This window comes from Ranitomeya variabilis, chromosome 5, assembly GCF_051348905.1.
Source record: "Ranitomeya variabilis isolate aRanVar5 chromosome 5, aRanVar5.hap1, whole genome shotgun sequence".
NCBI lineage: Eukaryota > Metazoa > Chordata > Amphibia > Anura > Dendrobatidae > Ranitomeya > Ranitomeya variabilis.
This window is the reverse complement of record NC_135236.1, coordinates 335984463-336010701: the sequence shown is the minus strand read 5'-3', so window position 1 is coordinate 336010701 and position 26239 is coordinate 335984463. Positions and strand designations below refer to the sequence as shown.

The 26239-nt window shown below is 42.6% G+C and overlaps 1 protein-coding gene across 5 annotated transcripts in view; it reads right to left on the bottom strand.

The window, feature by feature from the left end:
* Window positions 1-335: 335 nt before the first annotated feature.
* The window catches only part of KMT2E (lysine methyltransferase 2E (inactive)), a 178087-nt gene continuing 152183 nt past the window's right edge, over window positions 336-26239 (bottom strand). For all 5 annotated transcript variants that reach the window (XM_077264738.1, XM_077264740.1, XM_077264741.1 and 2 more), the window contains 4 exons: window positions 21759-22072; window positions 13693-13781; window positions 7651-7748; window positions 336-2473 (listed from right to left, as the gene is read on the bottom strand). In XM_077264738.1, the coding sequence (XP_077120853.1) occupies window positions 1055-2473; window positions 7651-7748; window positions 13693-13781; window positions 21759-22072 (1920 nt within the window). In that variant the 3' untranslated portion in view covers window positions 336-1054. The remainder of the gene's footprint in view (window positions 2474-7650; window positions 7749-13692; window positions 13782-21758; window positions 22073-26239) is intronic.

Sequence of the window (26239 nt, the reverse complement as noted above, 5' to 3'; positions counted from 1 at the left end):
ATAAGACCACCCCCGACTTTTAAGAAGATTTTATATTTTAACTGGAAAAGTTGGGGGGTCGTCTTATACGCCCAGTCGTCTTATACGCCGGAAAATACGGTATATATCATATATGCAGAAGTTAAGCCCCATTACTAGCAGTAATATTGTAGAAATGCTTAAAAAAAAAAATCTTTATCTTTGAAAAGAACAGAACATAGAGAAAACACAACACTGCAACATTTTGGAATAGTCAGGAAAAAGTGCTGACAATGCATTTTTAATGTACAGTTTAAGTGCTGCAGTTATGCATTAACGTTAATTTTTGTAAAATGTATGAAAGGACTAACCTGATAAAACGGACATAATTGTGGTTTATTAACATGAATTAAAATGCCCAACCAGTGCTCAAATGTGACAGTATATTACAAAAATTAAATGTCATATACTGTACTACTTCCACAAGGATCATACAATAAAAAAAATATGTACAATGTTTTATCAAATGAGGTGGAAGCTTTAAGCCATGTACAAGCAAATACAGTATTTACAAAACTTCTAAAGAAGTCAAGATGTTAAAACAGATCTATACATTAAATTACATTTGTGTAAATAAGAAGGGGGCAATGTAACATTGAAACTTGACTTATTTTTACACCAAATAGCACAGGAAGAAAAAAAAATAAAACATACATGTTAGTGCTCTTACCTGTGTATCACACATAAAAACTTACAATAGAAAACATTCACTAAATGAACTGACAAGTGACGTACATGTTATGCAGTATTAGCCATACTGCATTATAACAGAACTGGAATGTTTCCTCAATGACTCAAAATTGGCTTTCAAGCACAACTAGCAAACATTAGAAAAATAAACTAAAATTAAATAAAAAAAAAAAAAAAAAGGGGGGGGGGGGGGGACAGAAGAACAGGAAAATAAAAGCGCACTGGTACTTGGATTTTTACAAATTTTCATATACAGGTTTTAAAAAGTACCTTTACAAGGTACATAGAAAATATACAGTTTATTTTACACAACATTTTAAAAATGTTAAGCAGAACAAAACCAAATCTAATGCCAGCCTGAGCCATGATAGTTGTTTTGGAAAGGTGGGACCTGCGGTCTGTGAATAGGTATCTGGCCAGGCACTGTGGAGGCTTGATGCAGCCCTTGTACCCCATGGGGTAGACTTACAGACCCAGGATGGGGGCAGAACCCTGCAGGTGATGCAATACTGTTTGGTCCTTGTGGCTGAACATGAGGCCCCTGACTAGGAAGTGGATGGTGCTGTCCAGGTGCAGAAGACTGGTGTTGCGACACAGACCCCACTGTATTATGAACGGGAGCTTGGGTTGAATAAGATGCAACAGGAGCATGAGCCCCTGAAGGAAACATTGCAGGTCCTTGGTGAGTCTGTAAAAGTAATCCTTGTGATGTGGAGTGGTGTCCTGAACCAACTAGGACATTAGAAGACTGAGGTGGAGGTGGTGGTGGTGGGGGAGGAGGAGGGGGAGCGTTATTTAAAACATGCTGGTGTTGTACCTGCATGCCTTGATGACCGGCTGCAACATGTTGCATGTGGGAATGATGGGAACTTGGGCCCGGTGGAGGAGGGGGAGGAGGTGGTAAATGGTGTCCACTAGTCTGTGAATGAATAAGCGTTCCAGTAGCAACTGATACAGCATGAACTGGTCCTGAAACATGTGGCTGATGACATCCTGGTGGAGGTGGCGGTGGTGGAGGAGGAACACTTGATGGTGTACTCTGCAAGTGTACAGCAGGGTTCTGTGAAGGCAAATAATGTCCAGAATTTACATGAAGTCCTTGAACTGCTGGTTGCCCCGTGGTTGTTGCATGACCCTGATTTGGACAGGATGTAAACACAGGCTGCTGGGGAATATTTCCTTTAATTTGACTATAATTTTGAAAAGATGCAGATGGTTGCTGGTTTGGATAAAAGTTTGCTGTTGGAGGTGGAGGAGGGGGAGGTGGGGCTGAGCTGTTCACAGGCTGTTGATTAAAGGGACTAAAAACAGTTGAACACTGTCCTGCCTGTGCCTGGGAAAACAACTGCCCACCTGCTGGCTGTGGATTAGAAGGCTGCAAGTTTTGAGATACTGGATAAAAGTTCACATGGTTTTCTCTTGGTGTTGTAGCCACTTGATGAGAAGGAGGATGGAGAGGTCTGTATGGAGATCCTAACTGTTGTGAATGAGGCTTTGGTGAAAGGTAACCATGCTGCACAGGTGGGTGGGGTGTTGAGGACTTTGGAGGTTGTTCCAGATGAGGGGAAGAAGGACAATGTAGTTTTAAAGGTGTAGAAGGCAGCTTTTGTGAATGAGGTTGTGCAGTATGGGATTTTAAAATGGATAACTGTTTCTGATGCGGCTCCGATTTAAGGGGGCTTGTATTTTCTGTCACTGGTGTATTTAAGATTGTTTCTTGAGGAGCATCTGCCTTCAAAGGTGGTTTAGATCCTGAAGAGCAAGGCTAGAAGCAAAACAAACAATAAAATGTAATTTATTTTAGCATAACACATACAATTTCAAATTAAACATTGATGATCTTTCACACAATGAAGTTGAAAAATTCAAATGTTATTTGTGAGCATTTACAGTATGTTCACTTGTGCACCTCTGCTGTGGACCCCCTTCTAGGTATGTGCACGTTTAGTATTTTCAGCAGATTTTTCTGCTGCAACAATCAGTGTGTTGGCAGAAATAATGCTTAGTAAAATATGCACAAATTTTGTGAAAGTTTTTCATGCATTTTATTATTGAAATGTGTGAAAATGTTGCAAAATGTACATTCTGCAGATTTAAAAAAAAAAAAAAAAAAAACTCAAAAAGGAAGCCATAAGCAACATGTGCATGAGATTTCAGAAATTTCATTAACTTGCTAGTACTGTATAACAAGGCAAAAACGCAGTGTGAACAGCCCCCGTACGTACTCTTTCATGACCAGTCTGGTTAAAAGATTTGCATGCCTCCTATTAACCAAATAGAATTTGCTAATATTTTTAAAGCTCTGTACAGTAAACAATGAATGCAGAGCCATGATGAGGGGTAGGCACCTGACTAACCGATGGGGGAACACTTTGAAAAAGAAAAAAAAAAATCCTGAATGTCTACGGTCGCTCGACATCTTCCTTTGGATGAGGACATTCAGCACGGAGGGTGCAGGCACGGAGGGGAGCAATGTCACTCACTGACACTGCTCAACCCGCTCTGTTCTACGACCTGGCCTGCTCTTAATTGCATTTGTGTCTGTCAGACGCAAAAGCAATTGCTGTACACTGCCTGAGACAGCAACAGAGGAGCTGTAATCAGCCCCCATTTTCCAGCCTGCGCCTTGATGGACAAGGTGCATGCAGGGGATGTTGGATGGCGTGCTGCAATGATGTCATTGAGCCGTCCAGCGTTCACTGTTGAACTTTAAAGCAGAGGAGACAGTGGACGGGAGCCTGGATTAGGGGAGTATGCAATATATAATTTTTTTTAATTTTATTACTGTGCAGGGGCATAAATTGAGGGGATAAACTGAGGGTCTGTGCAATGGGGGGATAAAATGTGGGGCTGTGCAGATGTGGGGAATAAACTGAGGGGCTGTGCGGAGTGGGGAAATAAAATCAGGGGCTGTGCAGGGGAAAAAAAATGAGGGGCTGTGCAGCGGGACAAAAAAAGAGGCAGTGCAAAAGGGCATGAAGTGAGAGGCAGTGCAAAAGGGCATGAAGTGAGAGGCAGTGCAAAAGGGCATGGCATGAAGTGAGAGGCAGTGCAAAAGGGCATGGCATGAAGTGAGAGGCAGTGCAAAAGGGCATTGCATGAAGTGAGGCAGTGCAAAAGGGCATGGCATGAAGTGAGAGGCAGTGCAAAAGGGCATGAAGTGAGAGGCAGTGCAAAAGGGCATGGCATGAAGTGAGAGGCAGTGCAAAAGGGCATGGCATGAAGTGAGAGGCAGTGCAAAAGGGCATGAGGTGAGAGGCAGTGCAAAAGGGCATGAGGTGAGAGGCAGTGCAAAAGGGCATGAAGTGAGAGGCAGTGCAAAAGGGCATGGCATGATGTGAGAGGCAGTGCAAAAGGGCATGGCATGAAGTGAGAGGCAGTGCAAAAGGGCATGAAGTGAGAGGCAGTGCAAAAGGGCATGAAGTGAGAGGCAGTGCAAAAGGGCATGAAGTGAGAGGCAGTGCAAAAGGGAATGAAGTGCAAAGGGGCATGAAATGAGGGGCTGTGCAGAGCTACAGCAAAGTATATGAGGTGGTGTGGTGACCATACTGTCTATGGGGCTGTCGAGGGCATTATACTGGGGGCTGTGGTGACCGTACGGGATAGGACGCTGTGATGAATATCATATTGTTTTACGGTTTGTGGGTCATAATACTGTATGGGGTGCTGTGGGAGACATCCATAATATACATGGGGGCTGTTTTGGACATCATACTATTTGTGAGCATCTGTGGTGGACATCATACTATATATGGGAGGCTGTGGCGGTGACCATATTATACATTGAGGAATTATTGAAAGGAGACACATGGCATAAAAAATGCCAAGAAAAAACGACCAAAACAGTCCAATGTAAATATAAAACCCCAGGGGTGTGTGCACACATTCCAGGATCCTCCACATTGGTGCCACCTATCAATAAGGTAGTATTTTCTATTTTTCACATTGTCCATCTTTCTAGTGATATAGCATGTGCTCTGACTTGTTTTTGGAGCATTATTTACTCTCCTAGTTTCATGATTATTTTTTGCTTGAGCACCTTCTCCTACACCGCCATATTGTGACGGGGAGATTTTTTTTTTTTCTTCTTTTGTCATTATTATTTTGTGTTGAGCGATCTGATATGCGTGCACACTTGCCGTTTTTCACCATTGTCATGTTGGTTTCATTGATAGCATGTCATCTCTTGGCCTGATGGCTTTCATTTTGTCCTTTTACTACTATGTTCTAATAAAGTATTTTTCACATTTATATTTACATTGGACTGTTTTGGTCGTTTTTTCTTGGCATTTTTTATGCCATGTGTCTCCTTTCAGTGTTGTATGTAGCGACTAGTCCACATCTGAGAAGTCCGGTTTATTCAGCTAATCATTGGTTATTATTAATAATTTTATTATTCAGATTTTTCTTTTGATATAGTATCATGCTGATCGTCTTTGTAAGAACTGTTTTCATTGAGGAATTATTGTGGATATCCTACAGTATGAGTGGCTGTGGTGACCATCGTAATGTGTAGGGGGACAGAGGAGTGATTACAGCTTGAATACGGCAGCTTGGGACAGATTGAGGGTGAAAAGGGGCACAGAATGGATGTGGAGAAGATAAGGTGAAAAAGAGGCACAATATGGAGAGGGGTTAGCATGGCTGGGGGGGGGGGGAACAGTGGGGCGATAGAGAGAGGACATCCATGGTATAAGTCGTGCTTCATAAGGGCGGATGGTGTGGCAGTTATAGCTAATGATGGTAGACAGTATTGAGGCCATATACAATAAGTGGCTTATTTAGTTCATATTATGAACAGATTTTTAGTCAGAGGGCATTTTAATAACTTATTTTTAAGGGTACTGTGTCGGCATTTGCTGCAAAAAACTAGAGAAGAGGGAGGTCTGCAGAGAACAGCTGTGGATGTGAAAAGTCATCATGGTGTCTAGACAAGATGGAGATCAAAACAAAGACGACAGCAAGATGTAATCGATAAGATACCTGGATGTAAATGTTTATTTGTGATACTGACTAATTCTCATCAGTACAGTGGTTCATGTATGGTCCACAGTTTGATGATGGCTGTTAACTCCCAGTATCTCCTTACATTTGTTAAAGGGAAACTGTCAGCAGGGTTATGCATAGTAACCTACACACACTGTCAGGTCGGCGCCATTATACTGAATAAAATGATACCTTGGTTGATGAAATCCATCTTGTGCTTGTGGCTGTTTCTTAATCTTTAGTTTTGTGTTAATGAGATTCTCGTGCCCTAAGGTGGGCTGGGGTATGTGGTGCTCTAATTAGACTGCTGACAGGTCACTGCTCCCTCACTGACCTGCCCCTAGTTTGCATAATGAATACCATCACATACTGAATAAAAAAGGGGGGCGCCAGACCAAGAAGAACGACACCCCTCAGACCGGACCACTCCGCAAGTGAGTATTATAAAACTTATTTTTCAGTTTTTCCAGGTCGGGTTGGGGGTTTACATACAGCATTATATAATGCTGTATATAAGCCCTGAAAGGTGATGGCCGTATCTTATAGCGGCCAAAACTGCTGACAGGTTCACTTTAAAGGACATACTGGGAGTTGCAGGTTCATGTGATACAATTGTTTATGGGGCTGACTCGATAATACAATTGATTGTTGTAATAGGCTTGGTACTAGTATTCAAGACTCTTTTCTAGTTATGTATTCATTTACTTCTGGTAAAAAAAAAAAAGGGGGAAAAAAGTAGATTCTTCTTTGCACCACTTAAAAAATGATAATTTTTTAAGGGGTGCAAAGAAGAATCTACCCTTTTATCCCATCTTTTTTTTTTTTTTTTTTACTTTGGTTGGTCACGAGGAGACGAGTGGATCTGCAGCAGCTTACATTTCTATGAGCCTATGTTAGGGCTCGATCTGGTGAGTAAATTTGAATAGAATCTATCTGCTTATACCCAGATAAGACCCTATTGCGCTTTTATTTTCTTCCAGCCGGTTACCAATCATTTACTTCTGGTGGCATATTCATGTACTGATAAAAGTTTTAGTGACGCATTAATTTACTGATAGTGGTTCTCTTGTGACGTAGTCAACCAGTGATGGTAAGTATGTTCATGTACTGATGGTGGATCTAGTGATGCATTCATGTACTGCTGGTGGTTCCGGTAATTTCTTTACTGATGATGTTTCTGGTGCAAAATATTCATGTACTATTGATGGCTCTTGTGCTCAAATTATGCACTGATGATGATTTTGGCTTCGTAGTAATGTACTGATGAGGGTTCTGGTGATGAATATATCACCAGACTCATCATCACTACATGAATACAGTACCAGAACAACCAATCATCACTACATGAATATGTGACCAGAACCGGAGTATATCAACAGATTCACCATCAGTTTTTTACAAGCTGTATTTGTCTCATGACAAATGCAAAAATAATCAGATGTATCCCTTCATTAATAATGGGGGTCTCTTTATTTTTCATTAGGGTATGTGCCAAATGCTGGACACCTTAATTGAAACAAAAAGTCCCCAATTATAGTTACGCTTTATTAGTTTCCATAACTATCTTTGGGTTCTACATTTAAATTATAGGACTTCAGGGATGTTTTTTTCCCTGTATTGTGTAAATGTTTCGCAAAAATTATTGATTATGTATCTAACTTTGAAATTGCGCTCCCTGTTATGTCACATCTCTAAAGTACACTTTTTTTTTTTTTTTTTACCTTTGATACCTTTTTCACAAATAAAGTTAACAATTCTAGAGGAAGTGGTCATCAGAGATTGCTACCTAACCCATTGGAGGGGTGCGGGGATGTGCATTAGGGGTCCTTTTACTTTAGTCTCTGAGCCATTCCTTTGGGGTGGGGAGGAACACCATTGGCTTCATCTGCTTATGGCACCAAATACTTTTTCTTGGCCCTGAATGAATGCCAGTCATTCGCATAATAAAGTTCTTACCAAATTTTGTTTGGAAGGACTCCTGCAATTCTTCTGGCATGCATCAGGAGACTGGGTCTCTTTAATAACTGCATATTCTCCATTTTCTGTTTCACTATCTGACAAGAGAAAAAGGTAAACAAACAGTAAGTTGTGGGTATAGGGAACACCAACAGTGATGTCTTGCACCGCTTACCCATTTTCTTGGGAAACACTTTGTATTTGCACTACGGTTCCACCACTGCAAATCATTTAATTACCGTATTTTTCGGATTATAAGACGCACTTTTGTTCCCCTAAATTTTTGGGGAAAGTGGGGGGGTACGTCTTACAATCTGAATGTGTGCCGTGCTCTAGAGGAGGGGGGCAGCTCTGGAGTGGTGTCAGGGGGCTGGAGTGGGCTGGTTGCAGAGACAGCAGGAGGTCCTGTGCTCCTGCTCATTAGCCTCATGCAATATTTACTGCACAATGCTGTCCATCACCTCAGTGCTGAAGCTGTGCAGAGTTGGTTGTTTGTTGACAGGGGAGCGGTGCATATTACATGTGCCTGCACTCTCCCCCTCCCATCATGCATATGTCTCTCTGCCCCCCCCTCTATATGGCCACCTGCTGGTACGCACATGATAAAACAACAAACACTTAAAGGGACTCTGTCACCTGAATTTGGAGGGAACAATTTTCAGCCATAGGGGCGGGGTTTTCGGGTGTTTGATTCACCCTTTCCTTACCCGCTGGCTGCATGCTGGCTGCAATATTGGATTGAAGTTCATTCTCTGTCCTCCGTAGTACATGTCTGCACAAGGCAATCTTGCCTTACGCAGGCGTGTACTATGGAGGACAGAGAATGAACTTCAATCCAATATTGCAGTCAGCATGCAGCCAGCGGGTAAGGAAAGGGTGAATCAAACACCCGAAAACACCGCCCCTATGGCTGAAAATTGTTCCCTCCAAATTCAGGTGACAGAGTCCCTTTAACTCACCTTCCGATGATGGCTCTGTGCTCCCAACTCCCCGTGGCATTTCCTGTGTCTGTGTTGACATCCGATCATGTGATCAGCACAGTGATGTCATCACTGTGTGCCCAGGTCGCATGATAGGATACCCAGGAAACAGGAAGCGCAACCGAGGAGCTGGGAGCACGGAGCCATCATTGGAAGGTGAGTTAAGTGTTTGTTATTTCATCATGTGCGTTCCAGCAGGGGGGCTTACAGTGACCAGGATGGGGGTTATATAGATACCAGGATGAGGGACATATATATGATTTGTAAGGCTACGTTCACATTTGCGGTCCGCGCCGCAGCGTCGGGCGCCGCAGCGGTGCCGCATGCGTCATGCGCCCCTATATTTAACATTTTAAAATGCGCGCTTGTCCAGCCTCCCGTGACGTCCCGGCTTGTGATTGGTTGCGTCGCGGTCAACCAATCACAAGCCGGGAGGCTGGACACGCGCGCATTTTAAAATTTTAAAATGCGCGCGTGTCCTGCCTCCCGGCTTGTGATTGGTTGACCGCGACGCAACCAATCACAAGCCGGGACGTCACGGGAGGCTGGACAAGCGCGCATTTTAAAATGCGCGCGTGTCCAGCCTCCCGGCTTGTGATTGGTTGACCGCGATGCAACCAATCACAAGCCGGGACGTCACGGGAGGCTGGACAAGCGCACATTTTAAAATGTGCGCGTGTCCAGCCTCCCGTGACGTCACGGCTTGTGATTGGTTGCGTCGCCCATGTGACTGCGACGCAACCAATCACAAAGCCGGGACGTAATTTTAAAATCCTTAAGGGCCTGAAATTACGTCACGGCTTGCTGTGATTGGTTGCGTCGCCCATGTGACTGCGACGCAACCAATCACAAAGCCGGGACGTAATTTTAAAATCCTTAAGGACCTGAAATTACGTCACGGCTTGCTGTGATTGGTTGCGTCGCCCATGTGACTGCGACGCAACCAATCACAAAGCCGGGACTTCACGTAAGGAAAGAAAAGCGCGAATTTTAAGCAAACAACGCTGCCGGTTCCCTCGGAGAGGTGAGTATAGCAATATTTTTTATTTTAATTCTTTCTTTTACACATTAATATGGTTCCCAGGGCCTGAAGGAGAGTTTCCTCTCCTTCAGACCCTGGGAACCATCAGGAATACCGTCCGATACTGGAGTCCCATTGACTTGTATTGGTATCGGGTATCGGTATCGGATTGGATCCGATACTTTGCCGGTATCGGCCGATACTTTCCGATACCGATACTTTCAAGTATCGGACGGTATCGCTCAACACTAGTAGTGACATGATTTCCTTGTAATAGAATGTTTCTTTTAAACCACAATTTTTATTGAAAAACCACTGTTACATTTTTAAATGTTCCAAAACGTAACTAAACACTAAAAAAAAATACAATAATTAATACGCTATCCATAGAACACAATTTGAAAGTTGCATATTTTTTTTATATGGACGATGTGAGTCAAGCCTCCCATTAAACTAGATGCCTAAATAACAGTATTTTCTATTTTTAGACAAAGAAAAACCTAATTCTCACCCACACATATTAGTATGTCAGTTTATATTCTTTTTTGATACACTGGTAGTAAAAGGTTGGTGTGTTGGAATATCATGCCAATGAAACAAAAGCAGTTTTAAAACTATTAAATAAAGCGGAATTCAAAATTTGAAGCCAAACATAATATGGACAGCTTGTGGTTGTGTATCTAAAATCAGACATGTCTTTTTGACACAAGACTTTTGCTACTCAATCGGAGAGCAGCATGATGCAGGGGCTAAGACTGAGCTGCTTGCTCCAGTTTTGATTTAAAAAAAAAAAAAAAATCACTGTTTTGTCTGCTACTGGTCTACCATTTCTCTGAATGTTGAGCTCTGAATTACCTCACCCACACCCAAATAATAACTTTCTGTCTATGCACAGTGTACGCAGCTGTCTATTGGGGGGTGGGGTTCTACAGAGTTCATAAATATGGAGGACTACATGGCAAAAGGTTTATCAATCCTCTAGTGATTAAATCATTTTTAGAATAAAATTATTGTTTCATCAGCCATCAGCAGGCGATTAATCAAAAGTACAGCAAACAGTCTAGGTAAGTGATACTTTGCTGGAATTAGGGTCTCTGTACATTATGCTGCCATCAAATTAGGTGGGAAAAATCTGGTGATAGAATATCATAAATGGGAACCCATTGCCTGATTTATGCACTCTAAACTGCAGGCAGCATCAGTCAAAGCTTGGCTGCTTGATTGCCAGAGCATGTCAGAGAAAATCTACTATATAATGGTCTAAGGGTCACTTCCGTCTTTGTGTGTCCTTCTGTCTGTCACGGATATTCATTGGTCGCGGCCTCTGTCTGTCATGGAATCCAAGTGGCTGATTGGTTGTGGCAAAACAGTCTCGACCAATCAGCGACGGCCACAGTCCGGCGGAAAAATGGCGTCTCCTTCCTCCCCGCAGTCAGTGCCCGCTCTGTACTCCCCTCCAGTCTGCCCTCACACAGGGTTAATGGCAGCGGTAACGGACCGCGTTATACCGCGGTGTAATGCACTCCGTTACCGCTGCTATTAACCCTGTGTGACCAACTTTTTACTATTCATGCTGCCTATGCAGCATGAATAGTAAAACGATCTAATGTTAAAAATAATACAAAAAATAAAAAATCGTTATATACTCAACCGTCCGTCGGCCCCCGGATCGACAACAGGCCTTTCCCGCTCGCGACGCTCCGGTAACCGGTCCATGCTCGATCTCGCGAGATGAGGACGTAGCGGTCTCGTGAGACCGCAATGCACTCTTGAGACCGGAGCGCACGAGCAGCGTCAGTAACCGCTTCGCTTGGATCCGGGGGCTCCGGAAGGTGAGTATATAACTATTTTTTATTTTCTTTTTTTTTTTTTTTTTTTTTTTTTAACAGGGATAAGATGCCCACATTGCTATATACTACGTGGGCTGGGCAATATACTGCGTGGGCTGCGCAATGTACTGCGTGGGCTGCGCAATGTACTGCGTGGGCTGCGCAATGTACTGCGTGGGCTGCGCAATGTACTGCGTGGGCTGCGCAATGTACTGCGTGGGCTGCGCAATGTACTGCGTGGGCTGCGCAATGTACTGCGTGGGCTGCGCAATGTACTGCGTGGGCTGCGCAATGTACTGCGTGGGCTGCGCAATGTACTGCGTGGGCTGCGCAATGTACTGCGTGGGCTGCGCAATGTACTGCGTGGGCTGCGCAATGTACTGCGTGGGCTGCGCAATGTACTGCGTGGGCTGCGCAATACACTACGCATACATATTCTAGAATACCCGATGCGTTAGAATCGGGCCACCATCTAGTATAATATAAAGATCCAGCCGGGGACCATAGCCAGACAACTAGCTTTTCCCATTGCAGCAGCAGGTGAGCCACAGGTCTCTCACTAAAGGAATTTCTAAAATAAAGTGAAGATGCCCAGAGTTTCAGCGAGTGGCAGTCAGACGTGGCACCAAGGATCAAATGGGGATCAGTGAACGTTGAAGTGAGTATTGGTTTGCTGTTTTTTTTAATCTAGATCTTATAGTTTTATGCTACTAAGATCTGTTCGGAACCCTGAGCATAATGAGTCATATTTAATTTGCAGAAACATTTTTTGCTGCAAACTGAACTTCCTGGTGACATCCACATGATTTGGCAAATATAAGTCTCACCAGATCTGTTCATTTTTAACCCCTTCCCGACATCTGACGTTATAGTACGTCAGATGTCGGGTCCCCTGCTTTGATGTGCGCTCCGGCGGTGAGCGCACATCAAAGTCGCGACATGTCAGCTGTTTTTTACAGCTGACATGTGCGCGCAATAGCGGCGGGTGAAATCGCGATCACCCGCCGCTATTAACTAGTTAAATGCCGCTGTCAAACGCAGACAGCGGCATTTAACTACCGCATCCGGCCGTGCGGCCGGATATGAGCGCATCGCCGACCCCCGTCACATGATCGGGGGTCGGCGATGCTTGTACATTGTAACCATAGAGGTCCTGGAGACCTCTATGGTTACTGATCGCCGGTGGCTGTGAGCGCCACCCTGTGGTCGGCGCTCACAGCACACCGGCATTTCTGCTGTGTAGCAGCGATCTTATGATCGCTGCTGCATAGCAGAGCCGATCGCGTTGTGCCTGCTTCTAGCCTCCCATGGAGGCTATAGAAGCATGGCAAAAGTAAAAAAAAAAAAAGTTAAAAAAAATGTGAAAAAAATAAAAAAAATATAAAAGTTTAAATCACCCCCGTTTCGCCCCAATCAAAATAAATCAATAAAAAAAACCCCCAACCTACACATATTTGGTATCGCCGCGTTCAGAATCGCCCGATCTATCAATTAAAAAAAAAGCATTAACCTGATCGCTAAACGGCGTAATGAGAAAAAAAATCGAAACGCCAGATTTACGTTTTTTTGGTCGCCACGACATTGCATTAAAATGCAATAACGGGCGATCAAAAGAACGTATCTGCACCAAAATGCTATCATTAAAAATGCCAGCTCGGCACGCAAAAAATAAGCCCTCACCTGACCCCAGATCACGAAAAATGGAGACGCTACGAGTATCGGAAAATGGCGCAATTTTGTTTTGTTTTGTTTTTTGCAAAGTTTGGAATTTTTTTTCACCACTTAGGTGAAAAATAACCTAGTCATGTTAGGTGTCTATGAACTCGTACTGACCTGGAGAATCATAATGGCAGGTCAGTTTTAGCATTTAATGTGAACCTAGCAAAATAGGCAAGCAAAAAACAAGTGTGGGATTGCACTTTTTTTGCAATTTCACTGCACTTGGAATTTTTTTCCCGTTTTCTAGTACACGACATGGTAAAACCAATGATGTCGTTCAAAAGTACAACTCGTCCCGCAAAAAATAAGCCCTCACATGGCCAAATTGACGGAAAAATTAAAAAGTTATGGCTCTGGGAAGGAGGGGAGCGAAAACGGAAAAAGCTCCGGGGGTGAAGGGGTTAAATTACAATCATATACATATTTTTTTGCTCATTATATCCCAGCTAATTTATAGATCTAACCTGAAAAACAAGGCAACAATTTGACCTACCCCCATCTTTATCCTTCCGGTGGTCACTCAGTAACAAAGCTCTGTGATAGCTCCATTCTCGGACTTGCTCCACGGAAGTTGAAGAAGTCCTAAGAAATAAAACAAAACACACTATGAAATGAGAACACCCCATATCTTGAAGGATTTGGGCTCAACAACAAACTTTTTAATGACATACCCCTATGTAAATCTCTGCTGCACTATTCATTTGTGCATTTACCATTAATTTGACAAGTCACACATAAGTATGCTATCATAAAAACCCTACATTACCTGCGAGTCGATTAAGGGTGCTTTCACACTAGCGTCGTACGACGCACGTCGCAATGTGTCGTTTTGGAGAAAAAACACATCCTGCAAAGTTGCCCGCAGGATGCGTTTTTTCTCCATAGGGTTGCATTAGCGACGCATTGCCACACGTCGCACCCGTCGTGCAACGGATGCGTCGTGTTTTGGCGGACCGTCGGCACAAAAAAAGTTGCTTGTAACTTTTTTGTGTGTCGTGTCCGCCATTTCCGACCGCGCATGCGCGGCCGGAACTCCGCCCCCTCCTCCCCGGACATCACAATGGGGCAGCGGATGCGTTGAAAAACTGCATCTGCTGCTTTTTTTTTTCCACAGTATGTGTCGGTACGTCGGCACAACGCATTGCGTCGTACGACGCTAATGTGAAAGTAGCCTTATGCTGTCCAAAACATGGGCCAGCTAGGTTTGATTTACTCAAATACTCTGGCATTTCAGAGAAAACTTTGTTTGAAGAGCTAGTCAGGGACCATGGGGAGAGAGGAGATTAGTTTGTTAAAGAGGAGAAGCTTACTTGGAGGGACCCCAGAGAGACCTCTCCTTCTGAACACACACACAGTTGAGATCTGTCATTCAGCTGGAGCGTTTCAGAGAATAAAAAGAACATTGCTGTGGAGTCGGTAAGCCAAACCTCCAACTTCAAAGCCTCAATTTCCCAGACTCCCGACTCTACAGCACTGCCTCACTACTGAGCATGTACATAAAGTGCAGAAGAGATTTATTTCCATTAAAAGCCTAGAATTTACCATAACTTGCCCAAATTCTCATACATTTTTTTACAGCACATACTGTATTGATCTAATGTACCCAATTTATTATATATTTTAACCCCTTAGTGACGGAGCCAAATTTTTTAAATCTGACCAGTGTCACTTTATGTGGCAATAACTCTGGAACGCTTCAACATATCCCAGTGATTTTGAGACAGTTTTTTCGTGACACATTATACTTTATGATAATGGTAAATTTAGGTCGATATGTTTTGTGTTTATTTATAAAAAGTATCAAATATTTGAGAAAAATTGTAAAAAAAAATTAGCAATTTTCAAACTTTGAATGATTATCCCTTTAATCCAGATAGTTAATAAATAACATTTACCACATGTCTGCTTTACATCAGCATCATTTATAAAATGTTATTTTATTTTGTTAGCATTTTAGGAGGTTTAAAAATGTAGCAGTAATTTTTTATTTTTTCAAGGAAATTTACAAATATAATTTTCTAGGGCCCTATCCATGTTTGAAGTGCCTTTAGGGGTACCATATATTGGGAAACCCCCCAAAAGTGATACCATTTTAAAAACAGCACCCCTGGCATTTTGAAAACTGCTGTCAAGTAGTTTATTAACCCTTCCACGAATTAATGACAGCAGCATCTAAGGGGTTAAACAGATATGCACGGTGCAAACACTGATCGTGGCTGATGCAGCAAGTTGTCAGCTATAGTGTACAGCCGGCAGCTGCTGGATCGTCACCTGTATGGGGATGCTATTCTCTTATATCTCAGGTCAGTTAAAAGACGTATCGGCGGTTATTAAGGAGTTAAGAATGGGGCCATTTTATGTCAACTCCACCAAAATGGACACCAACTCCGACGCCACAGCCCTGGAAAACATACCTGGCTGCAATCGTGAAACCAGACTGATATAGGGTAAGTTCGCACAGAGCGTTTTTTTGCTGCCTTTTTTTAGGTAATTTTCAGCTGCTTTTTACAGTACCAGCAAAGCCTATGAGATTTCAGAAATCTCATGCACACACATTGGTTTTTTGTGTGATCAGTATTTTGTGCTTTGCTGTGTTTTTTGGACATAGAGCATGTCACTTTCAGCATTTTTCACCCATTGACTTGAATGGGTGTTGAAAAAAACGCAGCAAAAATGCAGGTATCATTATTTGCTGCATTTTTGCTGCTGGAAATTAGCATGGAAAAAGAGAAAAAAAACCGCACCTAAACCTGAGCTTTTGATGCAGCTGCCTTCCTGCCAAGATCAGGTTTTGCTGCAGAAAAAAAAAGCAGCAAAAATGCCCTGTGTGAACTTTACCCTGATATTGCACGTGGTTTGTGCAGAATGAATAGACTATCAGGTTTTCTATAGACACTTATGAAAACTTTCTATGCTTAGCCTTAATCTAGCAGTCAGAAGAGACTAGCTTTAGCTTCTGTCGGCTCAGACGTATAAATATACAAATAATTTATAGGATAAAATATCAGTTTTCACTTTTATTCAGCAGAGAATGTTACTCAGCCCATTTAACCTCTTCATTCCCAGGCGTTTATGGGCTATCACTTTTCCACCACTAGAAAAGGATATAATTTTATTTTCCCGTCAACATCGTAAGGACTTTCACAGGAAATGCTTTAGATTTAAATTACATCATTTTAAAATATAAATGAGATAAAGGTAAAAAAAATCCAAGCAAGGTAAATTGGTGAAAAACAAGAACCCGCCTAATTTAGTCAATTAAATCTCGCTTTTAGGGTATGTGCACACGTTGCGGATTTAGCTATGGATCCGCAGCGCATTTTGCACTGCGGATCCACAGCAGTTTTCCATGCGGTTTACAGTACCATGTAAACCTATGGAAAACCAAATCCGCTGTGCCCATGCTGTGGAAAATTCACGCAGAAACGCAGCAGTTTATTTTCCGCAGCATGTTAAATCTTTGTGTGGAAACCGCAGTGTTTTACACCTATTCCATAATAGGAATCCGCAGGCTTAAAAACGCAGGTGAAATGCGCACAAAATCCACAGAAAACCCGCAGGGAATCCACAGGTAAAACGCAGGTCATTTCACCTACGGATTCTGCAGAATCCGTGCAGAAAAATCTGCTACGTGTGCACATACCCTTAGACTTTGCTGAGCTGCAGATGCTGCGGTTAAAGGGGTTGTCCACTACTAGGGCAATCCCTTCTCATTCTGAATGTTTGTCCCCATTAAAATAAAACACCTATACTCATCTCCTGTGCCATTCCAGCGGTGTCGGCATACGCGTTCCCGGGGCACATGTGAAGTTGTTACGTCAGGTGAGCCCTGTCCTCAATGTCCCCACCTTTGGACGTGTAAGTACTCAAGAAGAGGTGAGCGGACAGCCGCAGCTATCACTTTCTCGATTACAAATACATCTGAAGGAGACTGTACTGCCAACACTGATTGGGCGCAGGGCTCACGTGACAAACCTCACTTGAGCCCCAGGAAAGCGAGTGCCAAACAGTGCCAGCACAGAAGAGCATAGGTGTTTTTATTTTAAAAGGGGCAAACATTCAGAGAGAATGGGTTGTCTTAGTAGTGGACAACCCCTTAAAGGGCGAATGCCGACTGTATAAAACTCAACTTTACACTTAAGTCCTCTTCCACACACTCATAACAGACATGTGCCATACATGTATGTCATGTCATGAATGTGTTAATGGCTTCGGTGTTAGTCAAATTACTTGGTTTAATTTGTTTATTTTATTAATTGCTGTCTGGAACACATACTTACATTTGGACCTTTAACAAGGCATAGGATAGATTGCTAATGAATAGATTGCTAATAAATACTGGATACCGAGTACACAGACTCAGATACAAATGCCATAATCACTAGATAGTCCTGGGAAAACCACCCAGGACTTGGGATAATACCCTGTGATGCTTCCTAATACATAAACATAGAAACTGATGCATACCAACTCATAAGTTTTTATGTTAAAAGAGTAAATATAATTTGATCATGGAAGCTGTGGGCGAAACGCGCGTAGGGGCGCGTGTTTACACTAATGGACAGAAATATGGGTAAGAATATTTGATGGGACTATTTGTCCTTTTTACATCTGTTAGATTTTGGGGTCACTGGACCATGGAGATAGTTCCCTCAACCTATGTAATAGTAGGGTAATGTCAATATTCCTATACTGGTTATGCACTGGCACTTTAGTATGACATGGTAGATGAGCATAGCGACTTACTCTGCTATTTATGCCCTATTTCTACCTCCATGGTGTAACACTGTGTATTCGGTGCACCTATACCTTATATTCAAATAGCTCTGGATGTTATATCTTGCTTGTAATATTATTGGATTACTATTTGTAAATTATAGTGTTAATAAAATTATATTTACTCTTGAAACTCTTCAAACTTGTGAGTTGGTATGCTTCAGTTTCTATGGTTATTAAATACTGGATACCGTATATCTCTCTCAATACATATTATCCATTTAGCTATTGTATAGATGTTACCCTTCATTGAAATCCCATGTAATAACAGTATGACTACCGCAACAGTAGCCTGAGTGGAAACAGCAGGACTTCAGGAATATAAGTAGCATCTTTTCTGGATCTATTGCTATCCACCCTCCTTATAACAGTGTGATGGAGCTATGCTGTCCCGCTCTTCAATGATAACCCTTTCATAAACCCAGCCTATTTTGACCTTAATGACCTGGCCGTTTTTTGCAATTCTGACTGGTGTCCTTTTATGAGGTTGTAACTCAGGAACGCTTCAACGGATCCTAGCGGTTCGGAGATTGTTTTTTTGTGACATATTGGGCTTCATGTTAGTGGTAAATTTAGGTCGATAATTTTTGCGTTTATTTGTGAAAAAAATGGAAATTTGTCGAAAATCTTGAAAATTTCGCAATTTTCAAATTTTGAATTTTTATTCTGATAAATGAGAGAGTTATGTGACACAAAATAGTTAATAAATAACATTACCCACATGTCTACTTTACATCAGCACAATTTTGGAAACAAAATTTTTTTTTGCTAGGAAGTTATAAGGGTTAAAACTTGACCAGCGATTTCTCACTTTTACAACGAAATTTACAAAACCTTTTTTTTTTTTGGGACCACCTCACATTTGAAGTCAATTTGAGGGGTCTATATGGCTGAAAATACCCAAAAGTGACACCATTCTAAAAACTGCACCCCTCAAGGTGCTCAAAACCACATTCAAGAAGTTTATTAACCCTTCAGGTGCTTCACAGCAGCAGAAGCAACATGGAAGGAAAAAATGAACATTTAACTTTCTAGTCACAAAAATGATCTTTTAGCACCAATTTTTTTTATTTTCCCAAAGGTAAAAAGAGAAGCTGGACCCCAAAAGTTATTGTACAATTTGTCCTGAGTGCGCCGATACCCCATATGTTTGGGCGCACGACAGGGCTCGGAAGGGAAGGAGCGCCATTTGACTTTTTCAATGAAAAATTGGTTCCAATCTTTAGCGGACACCATGTCACGTTTGGAGAGCCCCTGTGTGCCTAAACATTGGAGCTCCCCCACAAGTGACCCCATTTTGGAAACTAGACCCCCCAAGGAACTTGTCTAGATGCATAGTGAGCACTTTGAACCCCCAGGTGCTTCACAAATTGATCCGTAAAAATGAAAAAGTACTTTTTTTTTTTTTCACAAAAAATTTCTTTTAGCATCAATTTGTTCATTTCCACATGGGCAACAGGATAAAATGGATCCTAAAATTTATTGGGAAATTTCTCCTGAGTACACTGATACCTCACATGTGGAGGTAAACCACTGTTTGGGCACACGGCAGGGCTCGGAAGGGAAGGAGCGCCATTTGACTTTTTGAATTAAAAATTAGCTGCAATCGTTAGCAGACACCATGTCGCGTTTGGAGAGCCCGTGTGCCTAAACATTGGAGCTCCTCCACATGTGACCCCACTTTGGAAAATAGACCTCCCATGGAACTAATCTAGATGTGCGGTGACCACTTTAAACCCCCAAGTGCTTCACAGAAGTTTATAATGCAGAGCCGTGAAAATAAAAAATCATTTTTCTTTCCTCAAATTATTTTTTAGCCTGCAATTTTTTATTTTCACAAGAGTAACAGGAGAAATTGGACCCCAAAAGTTGTTGTCCAGTTTGTGCCGAGTACGCTGATACCCCATATGTGGGGGGGAACCACTGTTTGGGAAGTAGTAACGTTTTGGAATGCAGACTTTGATGGAATGATCTGCGGGGCATCACGTTGCGTTTGCGTAGCCCCTGATGTGCCTAAACAGTAGAAACCCCCCATAAGTGACCCCATTTTGGAAACTAGACCCCCCAAGGAACTTATCTAGATATGTGGTGAGCACTTTGAACCCCCAAGTGCTTCACAGAAGTTTACAACGCAGAGCCGTGAAAATAAAAAATCATTTTTCTTTCCTCAAAAATGATGTTTTAGCAAGCAATTTTTTATTTTCACAAGGGTAACAGGAGAAATTGGACCCCAATAGTTGTTGCCCAGTTTGTCCTGAGTATGCTGGTACCCCATATGTGGGGGTAAACCACTGTTTGGGCGCACGTCAGGGCTCGGAAGGGAGGGAGCACCATTTGACTTTTTGAACGCAAGATTGGCTGGAATCAATGGTGGCGCCATGTTGCGTTTGGAGACCCCTGATGTGCCTAAACAGTGGAAACCCCTCAATTCTAACCCCAACACACCCCTAACCCCAACTCTAGCCATAACCCTAATCACAACCCTAACCCCAACACACCCCTAACCCTAATCCCAACCCTATCCCTAATCCTAACCCCAATCCCAACCCTAACCACAACTTTAACCCCAACACACCTCTAACCCTAACCATAACCACAAGCCTAATCTTAACCCTATTTCCAACCCTAGCCCTAATTCCAACCCTAACTCTAATTCCAACCCTAACCCTAAGGCTATGTGCCCACATTGCGGATTCGTGTGAGATTTTTCCGCACCATTTTTGAAAAATCCGCAGGTAAAAGGCAAGGCGTTTTACCTGCGGGTTTACCGCGGATTTCCAGTGTTTCTTTTGTGCGGATTTCACCTGCGGATTCTTATTTTGGAACAGGTGTAAAAAGCTGCGGAATCCACACAAAGAATTGACATGCTGCGGAAAATACAACGCAGCGTTTCTGAGCGGTATTTTCCGCACCATGGGCACAGCGGATTTGGTTTTCCATAGGTTTACATGGTACTGTAAGCCTGATGGAACACTGCTACGAATCCGCAGCGGCCAATCCGCTGCGGATCCGCAGCCAAATCCGCACTGTGTGCACATAGCCTAATTCTAACCCTAGCCCTAACCCTAGTTCTAACCCTAACCCTAGTTCTAACCCTAACCCTACTGGAAAAATAAAAGAACATATTATTTTCTTTATGTTATTATTGTCCCTACCTGATAAGGGGGGGGGGGGGGGGGGGGGGGGGGGGTGTTCATTTACTATTTTTTTTATTTTGATCACTGTGATCAGAGTTTCCAGCCATGGCCGATGATATTGCAGCATCGGCCATGGCTGGATTGTAATATTTCACCAGTTTTCATACGTGAAATATTACAAATCGCTCCGATTGGCTGTTTCACTTTCAAGAGCCAATCAGAGCGATCGTAGCCACGAGGGGGTGAAGCCACCCCCCCTGGGCTGAAGTACCACTACCCCTGTCCCTGCAGATCAGGTGAAATTGGAGTTAACCCTTTCACCCGATCTGCAGGGACGCGATGATTCCATGACGCCACATAGGCGTCACAGGTCGGATTGGCACCGACTTTCATGACGCCTACGTGGCGTCACAGGTCGGGAAGGGGTTAACATCCACCTGCTGCCAGAACGCATAACAGGAACTACCAGTGACTGTACTGTCAGACCCCCACAGATCTAATTTTGATGACTCAACCAAGTTATAGCTCATCAATAATATGGTCGGTGAGAACCCCTTTAATCAGTTTAAACAGTAAATGTTGGGAACTATTGCTTGAGAACAAAATAAAACTAGAAAGAAGTGGTCGGGAAATGAAACTTAAGTACCATTGAGCTTCTGGATCACTTTTTTCATTAGCAGTCGCATCTGTGACTTGAGAGCTTTGGTCTGTCTCCTCTGGGAAGGTGTTCTGGACTTCAGCTGGCAGTGGTACAGTCAAATTTGCAACACTCTCATTAGGTTCCATACTTTCCACATTGTTACTACAGCTTTCAGTAGCAGCAGCAGCAGCAATAGAACAGTTCCCAGATATATTTCCACTCTCAGTGTGTGGGAAAAGTGCGACCAGAGGCAAAGTTTCAGGCTTTGAGCCACTCTTTCTTGCTTCACGTTGCCTTTTTCGGTACTCCAATAAGGATACCTGGAAAAAGCAAACATAATATTGTTGCACCAATACTACTGCAAAATGTGATAAAATATACACTAAACAAAGAATCTTTTGTGGACTGTCTTTTCTTAAGTTACAAAAAAAAAAAAAAATACAGTAATGTGTACTATGCTCCTGAATAATATTAAAGTGCTGATGTTCAGATGCAAGAAACGACCATGAATTGATATGCATAGCTGGACCAGTAAGGATACCCACAAAGTACAGCTGCAGTACCCAATTTTGATTTTTCCAGTTTGTGTGATGTATTGTCCATTTACAAAGTAATATTTTCTGATTTTCAAATTAAATAAACGGCTCCATAATTGCCTATGACTTACTTAAAATGTAAGGTTAAGTTCAGATGAACACTGAACTTTGTGGGCATGACTGACTGTTAGTCTGCATACCAGATGGGTGCAGAAGATGCCTACTATATACTTGCACTGAATATGTATGTTGCAATTTTTTTTTCTGCCACACTGACATGAGGTCCATGTAGAAAATGGCCAATAACACAAATGCAAAATAACATTTAAGCAAAGTTCAGACGAGCTTATTTTCAGTCTGTGAACGCAGCGGAACGCCATTGAGCAGCACATGGACTGAAGATAAGCTCTTACGAAACCTATTAACCCCTTCATGACCTTGCCGTTTTTTGCAATTCTGACCAGTGTCCCTTTATGAGGTAATAACTCAGGAACGCTTCAACGGATCCTAGCGATTCTGAGATTGTTTTTTCGTGACATATTGGGCTTCATGTTAGTGGTAAATTTAGGTCGATAATTTCTGAGTTTATTTGTGAAAAAAACGGAAATTTGGCAAAAATTTTGAAAATTTTGCAATTTTCACATTTTGAATTTTTATTCTGTTAAACCAGAGAGTTATGTGACACAAAATAGTTAATAAATAACATTTCCCACATGTCTACTTTACATCAGCACAATTTTGGAAACAATTTTTTTTTTTTGCTAGGAAGTTATAAGGGTTAAAATTTGACCAGTGATTTCTCATTTTTACAACAAAATTTACAAAACCATTTTTTTTAGGGACCACCTCACATTTGAAGTCAGTTTGAGGGTTCTATATGGCTGAAAATACCCAAAAGTGACACCATTCTAAAAACTGCACCCCTCAAGGTGCTCAAAACCACATTCAAAAAGTTTATTAACCCTTCGGGTGTTTCACAGCAGCAGAAGCAACATGGAAGTAAAAAATGAACATTTAACTTTTTAGTCACAAAAATGATCTTTTAGCGAAATTTTTTTTATTTTCCCAAGGGTAAAAGGAGAAACTGGACCACGAACGTTGTTGTCCAATTTATCCTGAGTACGCTGATACCTCATATGTGGGGGTAAACCACTGTTTGGGCGCACGGCAGGGCTCGGAAGGGAAGGAGCGCCATTTGACTTTTTCAATGAAAAATTGGCTCCAATCTTTAGCGGACACCATGTCGCGTTTGGAGAGCCCCCGTGTGCCTAAACATTGGAGCTCCCCCACAAGTGACCCCATTTTGGAAACTAGACCCCCCAAGGAACTTATTATCTAGAAGCATAGTGAGCACTTTAAACCCCCAGGTGCTTCACAAATTGATCCGTAAAAATGAAACAGTACTTTTTTTTCACAAAAAATTTATTTTAGCCTCAATTTTTTCATTTTCACATGGGCAACAGGATAAAATGGATCCTAAAATTTGTTGGACAATTTCTCCTGAGTACACCGATACCACATGTGGGGGTAAACCACTGCTTGGGCACATGGTAAGGCTCGGAAGGGAAGGAGCGCCATTTGACTTTTTGAATGAAAAATTATCTCCATCGCTAGCAGACACCATGTCACGTTTGGAGAGCCCCTGTGTGCCTAAACATTGCAGCGCTCCCACAAGTGACCCCATTTTGGAAACTAGACCCCCCAAGGAACTTATCTAGAAGCAAAGTGAGCACTTTAAACTCTCAGGTGCTTCACAAATTGATCCGTAAAAATGAAACAGTACTTTTTTTTTCACACAAAATTTCTTTTAGCCTCAATTTTTTCATTTTCACATGGGCAACAGGATAAAATGGATCCTAAAATTTGTTGGGCAATTTCTGCTGAGTACTTGATACCTCATATGTGGGGGTAAACCACTGTTTGGGTGCACGGCAAGGCTCGGAAGGGGAGGCGTGCCATTTGACTTTTTGAATGGAAAATTAGCTCCAATCGTTAGCGGACACCATGTCGCGTTTGGAGAGCCCCTGTGTGCCTAAACATTGGAGCTCTCCTACAAGTGACCCCATTTTGGAAACTAGACCCCCCAAGGAACTTATCTAGATGCATAGTGAGCACTTATAACCCCCAGGTGCTTCACAGAAGTTTATAACGCAGAGCCGTCAAAATAAAAAAATAATTTTTCTTTCCTCAAAAATGATTTTTAGCCCAGAATTTTTTATTTTCCCAAGGGTAATAGGAGAAATTGGACCCCAAATGTTGTTGTCCAGTTTGTCTTGAGTACGATGATACCCCATATGTGGGGGTAAACCACTGTTTGGGCGCACGACAGGGCTCGGAAGGGAAGGCACGCCATTTGGCTTTTTGAATGGAAAATTAGCTCCAATCATTAGCGGACACCATGTCGCGTTTGGAGAGCCCCTGTGTGCCTAAACATTGGAGCTCCCGCACAAGTGACCCCATTTTGGAAACTAGACCTCCCAAGGAACTAATCTAGATGTGTAGTGAGCACTTTGAACCCCCAAGTGCTTTGCAGAAGTTTAGAACGCAGAGCCGTGAAAATAAAAAATAATTTTTCTTTTCTCAAAAATGATTTTTAGCCCACAATTTTTTATTTTCCCAAGGGTAACAGGAGAAATTGGACCCCAAAAGTTGTTGTCCAGTTTCTCCTGAGTACGCTGATACCCCATATGTGGGGGTAAACCACTGTTTGGGCACATGCCGGGGCTCGGAAGGGAAGTAGTGACGTTTTGGAATGCAGACTTTGATGGAATGGTCTGCGGGAGTCACGTTGCATTTGCAGAGCCCCTGATGTGCCTAAACAGTAGAAACACCCCACAAGTGACCCCATTTTGGAAACTAGACCCCCAAGGAACTTATCTAGATGTGTGATGAGCACGTTCAACCCCCAAGTGCTTCACAGAAGTTTACAACGCAGAGCCGTGAAAATAAAAAATCATTTTTCTTTCCTCAAAAAAGATGTTTTAGCAAGCAATTTTTTATTTTCACAAGGGTAACAGGAGAAATTGGGCCCCAATGTTTGTTGCCCAGTTTGTTGTGAGTACAGTGATACCCCATATGTGGGGGTAAACCACTGTTTGGGCGCACGTCAGGGCTCGGAAGGGAAGTAGTGACATTTGAAATGCAGACTTTGATGGAATGGTCTGCGGGCGTCACGTTGCATTTGCAGAGCCCCTGATGTGCCTAAACAGTAGAAACACCCCACAAGTGACCCCATTTTGGAAATTAGACCCCCCAAGGAACTTATCTAGATGTGTGATGAGCACGTTCAACCCCCAAGTGCTTCACATAAGTCTATAACGCAGAGCCGTGAAAATAAAAAATAATTGTTCTTTCCTCAAAAATTATGTCTTAGCAAGTAATTTTTTATTTTTGCAAGGGTAACAGGAGAAATTGGACCCCAACAGTTGTTGCCCAGTTTGTCCTGAGTACGCTGGTACCCCAAATGTGGGGGTAAACCACTGTTTGGGCGCACGTCGGGGCTTGGAAGGGAGGGAGCACCATTTGACTTTTTGAATGCAAGATTGGCTGGAATCAATGGTGGCGCCATGTTGCGTTTGGAGACCCCTGATGTGCCTAAACAGTGGAAACCCCTCAATTCTAACTTCAACACTAACCCCAACACACCCCTAATCCTAATCCCAACTGTAGCCATAACCCTAATCCCAACCCTAACCCCAACACACCCCTAACCACAACCCTAACCCCAACACACCCGTAACCCTAATTCCAACCCTAACCCTAATCCTAACCCCAACCCTAATCCCAACCCTAACCACAACTGTAACCCCAACACACCCCTAACCCTATCCGTAACCCTAACCACAAGCCTAATCTTAACCCCATTTCCAACCCCAGCCCTAATTCCAACCCTAACTCTAATTCCAACCCTAACCCTAAGGGTATGTGCCCACGTTGCGGATTCGTGTGAGA